The 18,021-nt window shown below is 35.2% G+C and overlaps 1 protein-coding gene across 1 annotated transcript in view; it reads left to right on the top strand.

The window, feature by feature from the left end:
- Positions 1-14,357: 14,357 nt before the first annotated feature.
- The window catches only part of pinx1 (PIN2 (TERF1) interacting telomerase inhibitor 1), a 34,204-nt gene continuing 30,540 nt past the window's right edge, over positions 14,358-18,021 (top strand). Inside the window, exons 1-5 of the mRNA XM_051875009.1 lie at positions 14,358-14,489; positions 14,874-14,983; positions 16,175-16,267; positions 16,367-16,448; positions 16,706-16,789. Coding sequence (XP_051730969.1) covers positions 14,471-14,489; positions 14,874-14,983; positions 16,175-16,267; positions 16,367-16,448; positions 16,706-16,789 — 388 coding nt within the window. The 5' untranslated portion in view covers positions 14,358-14,470. The remainder of the gene's footprint in view (positions 14,490-14,873; positions 14,984-16,174; positions 16,268-16,366; positions 16,449-16,705; positions 16,790-18,021) is intronic.

Here is an 18,021-nt window from a genome sequence, read left to right as displayed (position 1 = left end):
CATTGTGCTTTGTCTCTCATTTTCATGAGTCTTATATATATATATATATATATATATATATATATATATTATTTTCCTGGTGTGCTTGTTCAATCAATTTTTGAGCAAGTACATAACCAGCCATTATTCAAAACTATCACCTTAAGCCGGGTGCACACTGCGATTTATAATAGTCCTTTACGATTGTTGCTTGAACATTATCCTCATGTCACACTGGGATCTCAGCTGTCATTTATGTCAGACTGTACGACAGTCAAGGCGCATTAAAAGCGGACGCGCGCATAAAAACTTACGGAGTTTTACATCATCACGCGGGACTGATAAAGAAATCTCTAGCATTAATTTTGATCACGGCTTATCTTGAAAAACCTTTGTCGTAGGAGAAGTCACACTGCAGGATTGTGTGCCAAATCTTCTGACACTGCCAGAATTTCGTCTGAGGTAAAATTTGATCGCAACGGTCATTAATCGGCTGTCGGTGAACACGTCAAACTAGCGATCAAAGAATATGTTAGCCTAGGATTATAGGAATCTTTTAGGATTCTAAAAAATTGTCTCAGACGACCAAATCATGGCCAAAATCCCACAGTGTGCACCCGCGATTCACAACGGCAAGCTTGTAATAATGCTTTCTAATTTGAGCAGTATGCTACTGGTTGGTTTCCGCGGGAATTTTGAACATGCCGCCATTCGTCTTTGCGTCATTACGTCACATCTGTTTACGTACGAAGCTGCGTCAGAAATCGCGTACTGTTGAGTAGGTACTACATTTGAATTTAAATTTACTTCACGACCGTTGAAAAAGTACTCTCTATATACAGGTGCTGGTCATATAATTAGAATATCATCAAAAAGTTGATTTATTTCACTAATTCCATTCAAAAAGTGAAACTTGTATATTATATTCATTCATTACACACAGACTGAAATATTTCAAATGTTTATTTCTTTTAATTTTGATGATTATAACTGACAACTAAGGAAAATCCCAAATTCAGTATCTCAGAAAATTAGAATATTGTGAAAAGGTTCAATATTGAAGACACCTGGTGCCACACTCTAATTAGCTAATTAACTCAAAACACCTGCAAAGGCCTTTAAATGGTCTCTCAGTCTAGTTCTGTAGGCTACACAATCATGGGGAAGACTGCTGACTTGACAGTTGTCCAAAAGACAACCATTGACACCTTGCACAAGGAGGGCAAGACACAAAATGTCATTGCAAAAGAAGCTGGCTGTTCACAGAGCTCTGTGTCCAAGCACATTAATAGAGAGGCGAAGGGAAGGAAAAGATGTGGTAGAAAAAAGTGTACAAGCAATAGGGATAACCGCACCCTGGAGAGGATTGTGAAACAAAACCCATTCAAAAATGTGGGGGAGATTCACAAAGAGTGGACTGCAGCTGGAGTCAGTGCTTCAAGAACCACTACGCACAGACGTATGCAAGACATGGGTTTCATTCCTTGTGTCAAGCCACTCTTGAACAACAGACAGCGTCAGAAGCGTCTCGCCTGGGCTAAAGACAAAAAGGACTGGACTGCTGCTGAGTGGTCCAAAGTTATGTTATCTGATGAAAGTAAATTTTGCATTTCCTTTGGAAATCAGGGTCCCAGAGTCTGGAGGAAGACAGGAGAGGCACACAATCCACGTTGCTTGAAGTCCAGTGTAAAGTTTCCACAGTCAGTGATGGTTTGGGGTGCCATGTCATCTGCTGGTGTTGGTCCACTGTGTTTTCTGAGGTCCAAGGTCAACGCAGCCGTATACCAGGAAGTTTTAGAGCACTTCATGCTTCCTGCTGCTGACCAACTTTATGGAGATGCAGATTTCATTTTCCAACAGGACTTGGCACCTGCACACAGTGCCAAAGCTACCAGTACCTGGTTTAAAGACCATGGTATCCCTGTTCTTAATTGGCCAGCAAACTCGCCTGACCTTAACCCCATAGAAAATCTATGGGGTATTGTGAAGAGGAAGATGAGATATGCCAGACCCAACAATGCAGAAGAGCTGAAGGCCACTATCAGAGCAACCTGGGCTCTTATAACACCTGAGCAGTGCCACAGACTGATCGACTCCATGCCACGCCACATTGCTGCAGTAATTCAGGCAAAAGGAGCCATAACTAAGTATTGAGTGCTGTACATGCTCATACTTTTCATGTTCATACTTTTCAGTTGGCCAAGATTTCTAAAAATCCTTTCTTTGTATTGGTCTTAAGTAATATTCTAATTTTCTGAGATACTGAATTTGGGATTTTCCTTAGTTGTCAGTTATAATCATCAAAATTAAAAGAAATAAACATTTGAAATATATCAGTCTGTGTGTAATGAATGAATATAATATACAAGTTTCACTTTTTGAATGGAATTAGTGAAATAAATCAACTTTTTGATGATATTCTAATTATATGACCAGCACCTGTATGCGGTCCATATAAGCTGCGAATGCTCTGCATACCCAAGCCATTCGTGGACTCGGCAACTAATATTAAAGGATTAGTTCACTTTCATATAAAATTTTCCTGATAATTTACTCACCCTCATGTCATCCAAGATGTTCATGTCGTTCTTTCTTCAGTTGAAAAGAAATTAAGGTTTTTGATGAAAACATTCCAGGATTATTCTCCTTATAATGGACTTCAATGGCCTCCAAACAGTTGAAGGTCAAAATTATAGTTTCAGTGCAACTTCAAAGAGCTTTAAACGATACCAGACGAGGAATAAGAGTCTTATCTAGCGAAACGACCGGTCATTTTCGAAAAAAAATATAAATGTATATGCTTTATATAAACAAATGATCACTTTACCGAGTGCTTCCGCCAAAACCGTACTTTCGTATTCTTCAAAAAGCTTATGCTGTATGTCCTACACCTTCCCTATTCTACTTACGGAACGAACGCAGCGGCAGGTACATTTTTTCCGTAAGTAGAATAGGGAAAGCGTAGGACGTACAGCGTAAGCTTTTTGAAGAATACGAAAGTACGGTTTTGGCACTGAAACTATAATTTTGACCTTCAACCGTTTGGAGGCCATTGAAGTCCATTATAAGGAGAATAATCCTGGAATGTTTTCATCAAAAACCTTAATTTCTTTTTGACTGAAGAAAGAAAGACATGAAGATCTTGGATGACATGGGGGTGAGTAAATTATCAGGAAAATTTTATATGAAAGTGAACTAATCCTTTAACATTTTAAATTACTATTAAATCCCTTGTTTGAGGTGTACCATAAAGCCTACATGATTGGAAATGCGTATGTAACTGTCTGTAATTTATTTTTTTGCCAAACGACGGTAATTTTCTTTAAATCTGCCAGTTACGGAGACTTCCGGGTAAGCTGATCTACAGCAGCTTTTGCGCCTTCGCGCTTTTGTTATGGAGCGTCATCATTGTAGCGCGTTCTCATTGGTTTACCGGCCTATGGGAGTTTTCATGGGCAGGATAAGCTGTGAGCGGACCGCTCGCCCAAGAGGAAAAATGAGCTGCTGCCAGATCTCGATCACCGAAAATCACATTGTAGTTGATACAAAACTAACTAGACTTAGCCAAATGGGGAAAAAATCATAACTAAAACTATTTTCATAGTATTTCATTTTCTCCATAGAGAATTTTTTTATGAAAACTAGTCAAAACTTGTTTAAGACAGTCCTACTGTAACTAGGCCTATCAGAGGATGTTAATCAATAGTCTAGTTTTTTAAAGGTCATCAGTTTGCACAATTTCAACTTATTTTTTAAAGAATACTGATATTTTTATTTATTATAGCCTACTTATATTTATTACAATTACATTACATTTTTTATTTATAATAGGCTGCTAATACTTATTATGTTATACTTATTTTTAATTATTAGTTTAGAAAATACTTCTGACATACATTTAAATTGACGCCATGGTGTTTTTTATTTGTCGTGTCTGATTTAGATCTGTGTGACCTAAACTGATACGTTTAAAGGTGAAGTATGTCATTTCTGTGACACTAGCGGCACCTAGCGGACTACAAAAATACAGCATATTTTTGCATCGGACACATTTTTTTTACATGATGCACCACCCAGCATACCCGGTTAAAAAAGTCACCGCTCGCCACTGCTATATAGTATGAATGCGTGTAGTATCAATGAATTCGGATGTACTACATCCGCCATGTTGTTACTGTCACATGACCTACCAGCATCAGTTTCCTTCAACTCCATTCAGAAATCCTCTCCCGTGGCCTCATGGGATAGTAAAGTGTCCATCGTATGTGCACTTCAGAATCTCACCAGGAAGTAGTAAGTCATCTGAGTACTTTTCGCCTACTGTTTTTCGAATACTATGAATTCGGACATACTACTCTTTTCGCATATGTTTTTCGCGTACTATGTAGCAGAGAAGTATTCGATTTCGGACGCAGCGCGAGTCCCAGGCTAGCTAGCAGGCTATATCGCATGTGAGGATGGCAGATCATTTATAGCCTTTTCTCACAGCAGCTGCAATAATTAAACTTATCATTTTGATGGCAGATTTTATGCTATGACAAATTAACATTAGAGAATATTAATACACACTAAATACACATAGTCACGCAATGCTGATGTTGTTAACATTAACAATTTGAGAACAAAGTATAACATAAATAAAAATAATTTTCACGGTTTGATGTGATCCGAGCTAAGCAATCGTTTGATTTAATCACCATTGGCAGCGCGATTTATTGTAATGCTTTTTTCCTCAGTTGGTCAGAACAAAAGTGGCAGATTTGTTACACTCAAAAAATGAACTTTCACTGTTGTTAGTTTCACTCAAACCACCCTTGTTCACATTACTTAAAAAACTCATGTAACTACATGAATGTAAATTAACTGCGTTGTTTCTACTAAAAATGAGTATTGTCAGCTTTACTTAGTAAGTGTTTGTTCAGTCAACTTAACATTGCTGAGTGAAACGCACAAATTAATGTTGACATAACTAACTGGGCAGTGGATCCGTAGTTCCCAGCATGCTTTGCAAGGGACTGCATTAGGAGAGTAAATTTAGGGATTAAAGTGTTATTTTATGAGTTTTTCAGTAAAGGGAAAGATGTTAGTTTATGTTAGTGTTTAATGTTCAGTTATGTTGGACATTTAAAGGAGTTTCCGTAATGTTTTTGAATTTTGTGGTTACCATTATGCAGAAGAGTGTCTCCTGTGTTTAGGCTCATATACGCATGTTTAGGATAGAATTCCTGCTCTCAATTCAATTGAGTTTGTTCAATGAGTTGTTTGAGTGCATTTTGTAGAGAAAATAGTTCATCTAATAAGGTAAATTAAGTCAATAAATGTGTTCACCTTACGTAATAAACATAACATTATTAAGTAAACTGCACATATAAATATTATGTAACAGTGACATTCAAATGATTTGTATTTACTCAAAGAAATTTTGTCAGCTTTACTTGAATTTATTTTGTTCATACAACTAAATTGTCATTTGTACAAATTACTCAATATAGTTGCGTGGAACCACTTGACACTTCTTTTTTAAGTAAATCCAACGATTCATTTTTTTGAGTGTACTTGTTCAGATTACATTTTCTGGTGAAAATTCTTATTTTGGTCATACTTCCAAGACATAGAATCTGTGAATCCCTCAATCCGAAGTACAGTATCCACACCGATGTGGTGATTGACAGCAAACATTCTCCTTAAAACACTAGATTCATCCGCTCTGAGGAGCCGTGCCGATGCATAACCCACGTAAAGAAGATAATTCCGCAAATAACTGCAATTGCTGGTTTCAGACAGAGATGGCGACAAAGAGGCAAAACATATGGACTGCAGCTTTAAGTATTTCTCAGTTGAGTATCATGTCAGCCATATTAAACATTTTATTTATAACTTCTGTGGGAAACATGATCAACTTTTTGATGGCAATCTCTCTTACAGCGATAATGACTGCATTAATGCATGTCCACACTGCAGTGCATGTCTTGTCACTTCTGATCAAGGTGATTAGTACGTAAGACTATAATCTCACTAAGTTATCACTGAACAATTTGAGTTATTTTCCTTTTCCGCAGCAATGACTTTGCATGTTTTGATTGGAGTTGTGCCACGTGATTTTTTAGTGCCTTTAGATGAGGTCTCCTTTTTCCTTAGATTGCAAATGTACACTTTGAAAGCAAGTTATGTAATGCCTGTTTGTACAGTATATCCAGTTACAAAAGATTTACCATTCTTTCATACAGTGGGGCAATAATATGGGTGGTAGTTATATGATAAATAAGTTATGTAAGTAATTGGCAACGCTGACTAACTGTAGATTGTGTTATGCTAGAGGAAGTTTTGTAGATTCTTTGAAGTTTTCTTTTTGTCTCTAGTACGAACACTGCAAAAATGAAAAAAGATTGCATAGTGTGCTTTTATGGTGGGGTGTTTGGTGAAGAAGCCACTTTAGCACCTGTAATGTGAGAGTTATACACCAGCCGAGTTTCAGTTGAGCACCATTTTAACTGTCAGCAGTTCTTCCAAATGAAATTGAACCTCATGTAACATATGATCAGGTGATATGTGAACACAAATAGCGTTGTTTGTCTGCACTGTTGCCCAATGTGAGCGATGGTGTGACATACAGTAATGTGACACAATGAAGTCCACAGACAGGTTTACACTTGAAGTGATTCATTTTCTTGACGGTCATGTTGTTACAGAAGTATTCATATACATTACTGTTGCAATGGGTTTATTTTACTTCTTTCTGAATCTGATACAATAATTAACCCTTTGTTTAATAACACTGTTGCAAAATCTTGTTTTTACATAATTCCGTCATTTCAAAACTCCATAATTTCATAACATCTTTGTAGAAGTTGTCACACATCACATTGTCTGGGATCTCACTGGTATGAGGCATGAATTAAAACAAACATGACCACTACCTGACCACCAAACTGTGAGGAATTAACAAGATTTTTACAACTGATAAAGTTGCTTTTGTTGGTGCCACCTAATATAGCCCTATATAATATTAAGGTAAATATTAATAATAATAATAATAGCATCCATTATTTTTATTATTATACAATTAAAGTAATACAAATATGAATGATTTGAGTGGTTTTGACAGCAATATGCATTAAATAAACATCAAACAATTAAATTAAAAAAAGTATATTTCCAAACATAAAATAATAAATGCATAATATATATATATATATATATATATATATATAAATCGGATGCTATTGGTAAATTGGTAGATTAAATTTTCATTTGATCTTTTTTCTTCAATGACTTCCTGATTTTTCTTATAATAATTTGGGTAACAGAGTTAAATGGCTGAGCTTGATAAATGCAGCCAAGAGACAAATTGTGTGAGACAAATAATTCTATAATTCTTTATTTTATAACATGGCGTGTTTTGTATCCGTAAATAGAGAAAGGTTGCTCCAGTGTCACGAGAAATCAGGTCCCCCCCCAGGAATCGGGTCTCCTTTAGGACCCAGGCGGTAATGCCTGATCAAAAGTTGTTATCATGATGTCTTGACTAATTATAACATATTTCACTATTGTATGATGTTTATTACATTAAGTGCACAAACAACATGTTTGAAATATAAAATTAATGCCTATGTATTGCATAATAAAACAAACTGGAAACACAACCATGCCTAAAAATTAATTTTATTAATAAGGATAAGGATTGTTGCAACATACTATGTTCTGTAAAAGTAATTTAATATTTATTTAAAACATTAATAGCAATGTGGTATAGTATATAATTTTATTATTATACATTTTTAATAAATTAATTGTCATGCTAAGTACACACAAACATCATTAATTTGGAACATGTAATTGGGAACTATATTGAAAGCAAAAAACAAACGTAATATAATATTTGGTTGTTAAGTCTCACGTCACGCTACAGCGCTTTCGGGTCCAAACGCTCTATCTCATACCACAAGAAAACAACAAATGGTGCTAATATACACACACGATGTGGTGTAATACTTCCAAAAAATTATAATCATAACCTTTATCTCCATACCAAAATCCCAGATGGCCAGACAGTGATTCATCTTTTATAAATCGTTAAAATATTAATGTCTGTGACGCTGTGAGCACGGAGACTGTTGTGTAGACTGTAAGTATTTTAAATGCTTAACTTTAAAATGTTAAATGTTTAATATGAATAAATAGCGCTCACAAATGGCTGTGGAGATGCCATTCTCAAGTGAAACGAGTCGAGGCTTGGACCCTTGGACGTCACGACTTAACAAGCGGAAAAGCTAAGCTAGCAGGCTAATCAGGTAGATGTATGCTATGCTAGTGCATAAGCTAACTAAAAAAAAAAAAAAAAAAAAAACAGAATGAGAAATGCTTGATTTCACAACCTATAGCTTCAGTTATATACTAGTATATGAACCACGTCATTTAAAAGGTCATTATAAACGCATTTTAAACTATATAAATCATAACATGATTTTGCAGGAAATATAACCAGGCGCTAAAAATACTACCCATTAAAAGTCCATTGAACCAATGGGATCACTGCAGGAGATCCGATTCCTGGGGGGACTTGATTTTTCACCACACCGGCTCTTTTGACGCGTGTCTGGTGTGGGAGTGACAGAAGTTAGCTGTCACAACGAGTGACAAAGGTTGACATTTTAAACAAACGCAGGACAGAGGAGAATCTGCTGACAAAAAAAGGAATGCAACAGATCTCGTAATAAAACAAGAACCAACATTAGCTTGGCTTCCTGGAGATGGAGAGAACTGAGGGATTTTAAATCTTATGAAAGCAGTGCGGAGATTGCGTTTTTATTACTCAACAGGTGAGTAAGGTGTTTTATTGAACAGATAAACTGACATATAGCTCTATAACAGAGGGTTATATTCATACACGGTCACCGTGATTTTGCCAAGTAAGACATGTTCTTGGATCAGCATCTTTGTTGGTCCTGGAACAACATTCCAATCAACCAATCAGATTTGAGGGACAAGTTTACCGTTTATGTCAAGTTTAGGCTTGCAACCAGGGTTAGGTGCTTCTACATCAATGTTATTCACCTCTTTCCCCTTTGATTTTAGGGATGAGTTATGGGTAGGAATAGGGTTAAGACTAAATTTTGAGACTGGAATGTTGTTCCAGGATCAACAAAATATGTTGATCCAGGAACATGTCTTACTTGGCAAAATCACGGTGACCATTCATACACAGTTACACAGAGCCGAAGCACAACCAAAACAATGTTCTTCCGCAAAATGCATGCATTTTTATTTATATATTTATTTTGGCTAGAGGGCCAAAACAAACAATTATTTACTAAATCACATCAGAAACATGATGTAAGACTTGTCTACAGGCAGTTTCTTGGATGTTGGGTTTGTACAGTAAACCCTTCCAACTTTCAAATCCTATTATTGCTGTGAACATCCATCTATCCCTTTTACATGACAGCAGTGTTTACCATAATCTAAATGTCATGCAAACATTGCATAACACTCAATTGCATGGTACCATATGACCTCCTCCCACTCGTTCTTCTCAGGTGTTCTTGCTAATTCAAGAAACCCCCGTTGTGTTTCCTAGAACTGAGCAATGAAGTTCACATGTCTGGTGGAGGCAGAGCGCAGCCAGAGATGGTCTTCTGTACTTCCTGTTAAGGTGTATCATGTTGTGTAACCACTGATTGTGTCGACATGCCTCCTCATGTACACGCCTCTCTGTGAACATGCTGTATGAATATTGAATATCAGAGCTGGCAATCTGAAGATTAGTATATAAACACTCCTGGCTGGTTCCTTAAAGGATTAGTTCACTTCAGAATTAAAATTTCCTGATAATTTACTCACCTCCATGTCATCCAAGATGTTTATGTCTTTCTTTCTTCAGTCAAAAAGAAATGAAGGTTTTTGAGGAAAACATTCCAGGATTTTTCTCCATATAGTGGACTTCACTGGGGTTCAACGGGTTGAAGGTCCGAAATGTCAGTTTCAGTGCAGCTTCAAAGAGCTCTACATGATCCCAGACGAGGAATAAGAGTCTTATCTAGAGAAACCATTGGTCATTTTCTAAAAAAAATAAAAATTTATATAGTTTTTAACCACAAATGCTCGTCTTGCACTGCTCTGTGATGCGCCACGCATTACGTAATCACGTTGGAAAGGTCACGCGTGACGTAGGTGAAGTACCGATCCAGTGTTTACAAAGCGAACGCGCAAAGACTAAGTCAAACGGCCTTTACAAAAAAAGGTAAAACAACGATGTCCAACAATTTTGAAGTTGGAGGAGAAAATGAGATGGAGTTTTTCGCCCTACTGCGATACTTCCGCCTACGTCACGCGTGACCTTTTTAAAATGTGATTGCGTAATGTGTGGCGCATCGCAGAGCAGTCCAAGACGAGCATTTGTGGTTAAAAAGTATATACATTTTTATTTTTTTTTAGAAAATGGCCGATGGTTTCTCTAGATAAGACTCTTATTCCTCGTCTGGGATCGTGTAGAGCTCTTTGAAGCTGCACTGAAACTGACATTTGGACCTTCAACCCGTTGAACCCCAGTGAAGTCCACTATATGGAGAAAAATCCTGGAATGTTTTCCTCAAAAACCTTCATTTCTTTTCGACTGAAGAAAGAAAGACATAAACATCTTGGATGACATGAGGGTGAGTAGATTATCAGAAAATTTCAATTCTGAAGTGAACTAATCCTTTTAAAGAGGGGAGTGCCAAAAAAGTCTGTGTTGCAGCTGACACATGGTAACCTGTTGCTATGGAAACACATAGCAATCATCCTCAACGACCATATAAGGACTTCCATATTGCTATGGTCTGATGACTGTCTTTTGAATGGGGGGGGGGGAAGAGAACATGTTTTACTGGTCTTTTCTAGACACTTTTCATGAATAGGGTATCAGTGCTAAACTTTGTCAAACATCAAAATTAAATAGACAAAATGTACAATAACTTGCAGTCAAGCTACAATCTGTGTAAGAATTGTGAAAAGTGGAAGGAGATTATTTACTTGATTCTTAAACATTTTTGATAAACAATTGCTAAAAATAACAAAAACAGACATTTGATGTGTTTAAAATGAGCTACTTTTCATGATAGGTTAATTTGTATGTTAGATATTTTATCTAACATATTATCACAAAAAAAAAACCGTGTCTCTAATGCATTTTAATACGCAACTGAGCACCAAAATGTATGTATTTAGTGCATGTAGTATTTTCAGATAAATATTGATACACCTGTCAGCACATCTCTTTCTTTCTCAGTTCTGATTGATTACTAATGGCAGTTCAGTCTGTGACACGTTCACCTCCGCGGTTGAGCGGCGTACAGCGGGATCGATGAGCAGAGAGATGGGAATTCAATAAGACATTAATCACACAGACTCTTCTTCACCACAGACGGCAGATGAACTCTTCAACCTCAAGATAAAGATCAGCTTTCGCTTTTGCTTCCCATTGCAGTGAAACTACCATATATGTTGTCCAAAATGGATCATGAAATTTCAGCCTTGTAAGAAAGTATTTCTAAATCCAGCTTTAAAGAGTTTGACCTTTAACACTTTAGATTAGGGTCCAATTCTCACTATTAACTAACTTTCTCCTCAATAAACTCCTAATTCCTGCTTATTAATAGTTAGTAAGTTCAGTTTAGGTATTGGTAGAATTAAGGGATGTAGAATATGATCATGCAGAATAAGGCATTAACATGTGCCTTATAAGTACTAACAAAGTCCCTTTAAGACAAGTCATTTCACTCGGCCGCCATCTTTGAAACGCCTCTCGGGCATCCAAGTGCAGCTCCTGTCTCTTTGAATGGGGAAACATCAAATTCTCCAAAGCTGTTTGCCAAGCTTTCGATTACATTTCATATTTGAAATCACCAATGAAATCTGATGGCAACTGTATCATAAATTTTGTTTCTAAACGCTCAAATCATGACAAAAAACAAAATGTTAAGGCTGGATCAAGCTAATGCGCATGCGCAGTCCTAAATGCGCGTCTCTTGTGCCTCATTTCGGAGGCGCGCGTCTGACTGTTTCTATAGAAACCGGAGCTTCTAACAGCCGCTGCAGGACGCGATGACTTTACCAATCGGCGATTGGCTGTTATTTAGAAGGCGGGACTTATTCCGCCATATTGCGCGTCGCACTTTCTCCCATTCAAAACAATAGGAGTGACGCGTCTTCTGTTATTCTATAGTCTTTGGTACTAATAAACAGCCGATATCTCAGTAATATGCATGCTAATAAGCAACTAGTGAGAATTGGACTTTAATCTAAAGTGTTACAGAGTTTCTTACTATATCAAGCTATATTTCAATCTGTCATTAAAGGAAAGTCAATGAATCATCCGCCTGTAGTTTATTCAGCTCATTTTCAGAAATGAAGCCCACCTGTAAGACTTTTTCAGTATGAAAACAGACACAAGCATTCTCTGGTAATTGTTAGCTTGTGTCTAAAACTAAAATAAACCCAATAATTAGAGAACACAATAAATTTAGAGGTAATTACATGCTCATGACATTATGATATTTATGGCTGATTATATATTTTATCTCTGCAATTTAGAGAAATCTATAAAAAGTACAGTTGTGCAAAGCACAAATAATTGGAGTCTTGCCTGCAAATGGACTCTGATTTTCATGAAATGAAAAGTTCATAAATGGAGCTACAAGTTTTTTATATTAATATTAAATGTAATTATTTGAACTTGAGAGTGATTTTTTGATCCACATAAGACTTTACATCTTCATATTTAATTTCATAATTACTTATATTGTCTTTGAAAAATGGTTAAAGTGTACTGGCAGCTGTACTGCTGGTTAACTAAAATATACTTAATATAATTTCTTGTATGTCATGTATTTAAATATATTTGTCATTTTTGTAATGATGAAGCCGCAACTTTAAACATATTATCAAACTACACACTACAGTTAAAATTACAATCAAGTAGGCTATTTTACATGTCAGTTAACATAAAATAAGTGTGCTTGTTTAAAACATAACAAGATTATTAAAACATAACGATTTTGACATTACTACAGTTTACTTTTTAAGTGTACTTAAATTCACACTTAAATTTAGAAGAAAAGATTCTATAGAACCTAAAAGAATTCTCTCAGGCTCTTCATACATATATTAAACATATGTTTTATCCTTTCAGGGGTTCTCATGGGATCATTTTATGGATTTAGTTTAAATTAATTAACTTTGTTTTAATATTTTTTTTATTTTGATTAAATTTTAGAACCTTTTTGGCAAGCGTTCTTTAAAAGTTCGGAGCGTTATGAATCTTTTGTGTCGAATCAGCGGTTCGGAGCGCCAAAGTCACGTGATTTCAGCAGTTTGGCGGTTTGACACGCGATCCGAATCATGATTCGACACAAAAGATTCATAACGCTCCGAAGCTTCATGAAGCAGTCTTTTTGAAATCGGCCATCACTATATAAGTCGTTATTTTGTTTTTTTTTGGCGCACCAAAAATATTTTCGTCGCTTTATAATATTAATATTGAACCACTGTACTCACATGAACTGATTTAAATATGTTTTTAGTGAGTAATAAATTACATTATTTTCATTTTTGGGTGAACTAACCCTTTAAGTGGCCTTTTATGTAATTAATATTATATTATCAGCAAGTCCAGTTTTTAAAATATACTTTTTTTACTACTTAAAATATACTTTTAAGATATGAAGTACACAAGTGCAAGTTTCTTTGCTAACATTGCAGATATATTTGAGTGGGTTTTCAGATCTGATCTTTGGGACTGACTGTCCACAGTGTAATTTTGTAAGTAATGAAATTTGATCTGTTTGTTCCGACAGTGTCGTCAATATCTGCCTGCGTTGGTTGCTACGGCAATCACTTGATCTTCAGCTCAATGCTAAGCGACATAAGAGAGTAACAGAAGTGCTCAGTAAAAACATTTTCCACTGGAAACTTTGTTTACAAGGACCATATTAACATAGGACGTATTCACATATGCAGTCTATCTTCATTTATAGGCATTTACTTTATATTTTCATTGATATTAATGTCATTTTTAAAACGGCATATTATTTAAGCAACTCTGGCCAGGCCTCAGAAGTTGCCAGATGCAGTTGTTGCTATAATAAAAATGTAAATTTTAAGATCCTTGGTATTAGCTACCACTGTTATCAAAAATAAAATATCATTAAAGAAACAAAACGAAATTTGTAAAAGCTAAAATTAGATCAGTTAATAGTTATTAATTTATTAAAGTTTACCCACTTACGCCATCTACTGTTACAAAAGTGTGCAACTACGATGATTTGCACTAATGGCGTAAATAACCTAAATTCACGTTTATGATATAATTTGTTGTTGATTTAAATAATTACAAATCATATCATAATATTGTAATATTTGAGATGACAGATATGAAGTGCAATACAGTCATTTTTTAATCAGGCACAAATAGGACAACCTACCTGTTCCTCCATGTGTTCAAGGACCCCTTAAGATGTCCATGCTTGCCGAACGTGAGTTTACAATTTAGAATGTATTTTAGCGTAGTTTTATATGTTTGAAAATATTAGTTGTCAGTTTTTGTAAAATTGAATTATGGGTGTATATTTGATTTGGGGGAATATCGTATTTTAAAGTCATTCTTGTATTCCTCCGCGTTGTTTAGCATGTTTGCTAGCAGGCTAGTCACCGTGGCTCTTTAATATCAGGGCGAATCATGAGTTGTCAAATACTTATATTCCGCCTTATACTGTACTTTAAACTATACACAGTACCCCTGTGACATTTATAACATTATTCTTTGTGTTAGAAACGTAACATGAAACGAAATCTGTTATTATTGTAGTCGTTTACGTGTTTGTAAACTTACATCTCTCATAATTTTCATATTTTATTAGCTCGTCGTAAACAGAAGTGGTCTGTGGACCCCAGAAACAGCTCGTGGAGCAACGATGAGTCTAAATTTGGACAGAAGATGCTGGAAAGTATGGGCTGGGCCAAAGGAAAGGTAAAATGGTCTGAAGTAACATTAATAAAATCACACGTCAAATGTCTGGAGTGAATATTACATTTAGCTAAAAAATATTTCTAAACTCAAAATCAAAAGGCGTAACAATCCTGGAAAGCGTTTCGGCCAATGGACAGATCTGTCTCTTGACATGACAGCTGCTTTATGTCTCTCTACATCTTAAATTTACTTCATATTTTATTTCAGACCCAAAGGTCCATATCAATAAAAACATATTTAACGTTATAATTAACAAACTTTTGTTCCAATGTTTCCAAAAACATGAGGAATGCCTTGTATCCCTTAATGTAAGATAATTTAAGGCCATTATAATTATATATTTTTAATCAATTAAGTCTTAAAGGCACAATATGTAATTTTTCACCACTAGAGGTCGCCTATTCAAAACAAAGGCGTAGCTTGAGACACTTGTTGCACACTGCAGTAAGCTTGATCGATATTAGAATATCATATTAATATAATCAAGAAAAAGAGAATCAAACAATAAGATTAAATGTGTTGAGCTATATAACATGATTAGTTTTCTGTCCATAAATGTATCCAAACAGTGGTTTACCTGTCTAATAAAATGCATATTAAAGCGTCTTTGGTATTTCCGGAAACTGAGGGTAACACAGGTATGATGTCATTGATATGCGACGCACAGACATGGTCCGTGCCCTGGTTAAAATTGCTTATTTCTTTGGATTTAAACATTCTTGGAAACATTTGGGATTTTGTAAGTACACAAGTCAACAAAATATATGACACTTCTAGTGGTTTTTGGGTATTTTAATCCAAAAAATCTTACATATTGTGCCTTTAAATTCATTGATCCACCTACTTGTGTTATGACTTGCAAATTTAAACATTCTGATATGTATTCTTCAACACTTAAATTCTGCTTATACAAAATTTGTATTACAAATGCTTGCCATGGTAACATCTCACTGGCTGACAGACGAGAAGTTACATTTTCATCACAATTTATGATTGTCTTGAAAGTACCAAATTAAACTAATAAAACATTTTTTTTTTTAATGGTCGGAAAGTAATTTTCAAATAAAGTGTAGTACCTACTGTATAATATGTGATTTGGGATGCAGCGCATGTCTGTCTTGTGTGGAAATGTAAATGTAATGGTTCTAATAGTGTTGTTTGCATGTTTTTCCTGGTTTGTTTGTGTGGCAGGGTCTTGGCAAGAGTGAACAGGGGTCTACTGAACACATTAAGGTTAAAGTCAAGAACAACAAACTGGGTTTGGGCACTGCTATAAACAACGAGGTGAGGAACCATCGCTGTTTCTTTCTCTTTGAGCTACTGTATTTTTGTTTTGTGTTTTTTAGTCACATCAATCTATTTTTTGGGGGTTTGTTTTGTTAGGACAACTGGATTGCCCACCAGGATGATTTTAATCAACTCCTTGCTGAGCTTAACAACTGCCATGGACAGAACCACACTGACAGTAAGCTGAATTATGAACATAAAAGGCACCAGCTGTGTAAAAAGTCAGTTGTTTGTCTTTGTAGTTTCAGAATGGTGTGATTCTCCTTAACGTTCAGTAGGTGGTGCTATTGTGATGTTGAAATGACCTGAGCTGTATTCTGTGGTGGTTGTGTACAGTCTGTGGTTTTCATGTCTTTCACATTTTAGTTGTGAGAATCACTCTCATTTTTAAAACGTTATTTTTATTATGATTTTAATCTTTCTGTGTACTTTCAGACTCCACACAGGAACAAGGGTTTAGTTTGGTGGAGAAATCAAAGACATCCAAGAAAAGGGTCCATTACATGAAATTCACTAAAGGTGAGCCATCATTATCTTCTTGCAAATCTGACATTATGCTACAGGACATTATTTTGAGAGAACTTTCAACCTTTTTGACTCCGGGGCCAATTGTCCACAACAATATTCAAAGGTTCTGATTTAAAATAAATAAATAATAATAAATAATTTACAGTACAAGCACACTATTTTTCTCACAATTTGTATCTGATAAAATATATTAGTGTTACAGGATTTTTCCAGGGCTAGAAATCACACTTTTGAATGTAGGGTGTGAGTCAAATAAGTATCTGGATCTTGTTGTTTTGTCTTGCCTTATGCTTGCTTTGTTTTAAAATAATTAATCTTGATGCCCCGAAGATTATTGCAGAATGAATAGTTTTCTTCATAAAATTATTGAAAAATATATTTATGGCAGTGTTATTTGCACTAAGTGAAAATGGCGATATATTGAAAATAACGATATATTCCATTTGGACTAAGTAGCGATAAATTGAACATGACGGTATATTGAAAATAGCGATATATTGAGAATAATGATATATTCCATTTCCAATAAGTAAAAATGACGGTACATTGAAAATAGCAATATATTCTATTTCAAATAAGTGAAAATATCGATAAATTGAAAATGGCGGTTTATTGATAATGGCAGTATATTGAAAATAACGATATATTCCATTTCCAATAAGTGAAAATAGCGATAATTGAAAATTATGGTATATTGAAAATAGTGATGTATTCCATTTCCTATAAGTAAAAAGTGGTGGTATATTGAAAATAACAATATATTCCATTTCCAATTAGTGAAAATAGCGATAAATTGAAAATGGCAGTAAATTGAAAATAGTGAAATATTGAAAATAGCGATGTAATCCATTTCCAATAAGTGAAAATAGTGATATATTCCATTTACATTATATAAATGTAGCAGTTTTTTGCAATAAGTGCAAATAGTTGTTAGATGCTATTTATACTTATAAGTAGTGGCAGATACTATTTGCTCCTCAGTGTTGTTTTACATTAACAGGATGCAATAACAACAGGGTGTAAATGATTATTTTTATTAATATACTTAAATGGATGCCACCTCATTGGGACAATAAAGCCCTCCCTGCCCCTACCCCTAACCCTTTCTGATAAACATTTTATTATTAAACACATGTTAGGCACTTTATTACCACTTTTCAAATATTTTCTTCATTTTTACTGAAAAGAAATGCCTTTCCGATCTGTTTTGTGATGGGAAACAG

The sequence above is a fragment of the Ctenopharyngodon idella genome, chromosome 20 (genome assembly GCF_019924925.1).
Source record: "Ctenopharyngodon idella isolate HZGC_01 chromosome 20, HZGC01, whole genome shotgun sequence".
NCBI classification, from domain to species: Eukaryota; Metazoa; Chordata; class Actinopteri; order Cypriniformes; family Xenocyprididae; genus Ctenopharyngodon; species Ctenopharyngodon idella.
Note: the sequence above shows the minus strand (reverse complement) of the source record. Positions and strands in the feature narration are given on the sequence as shown.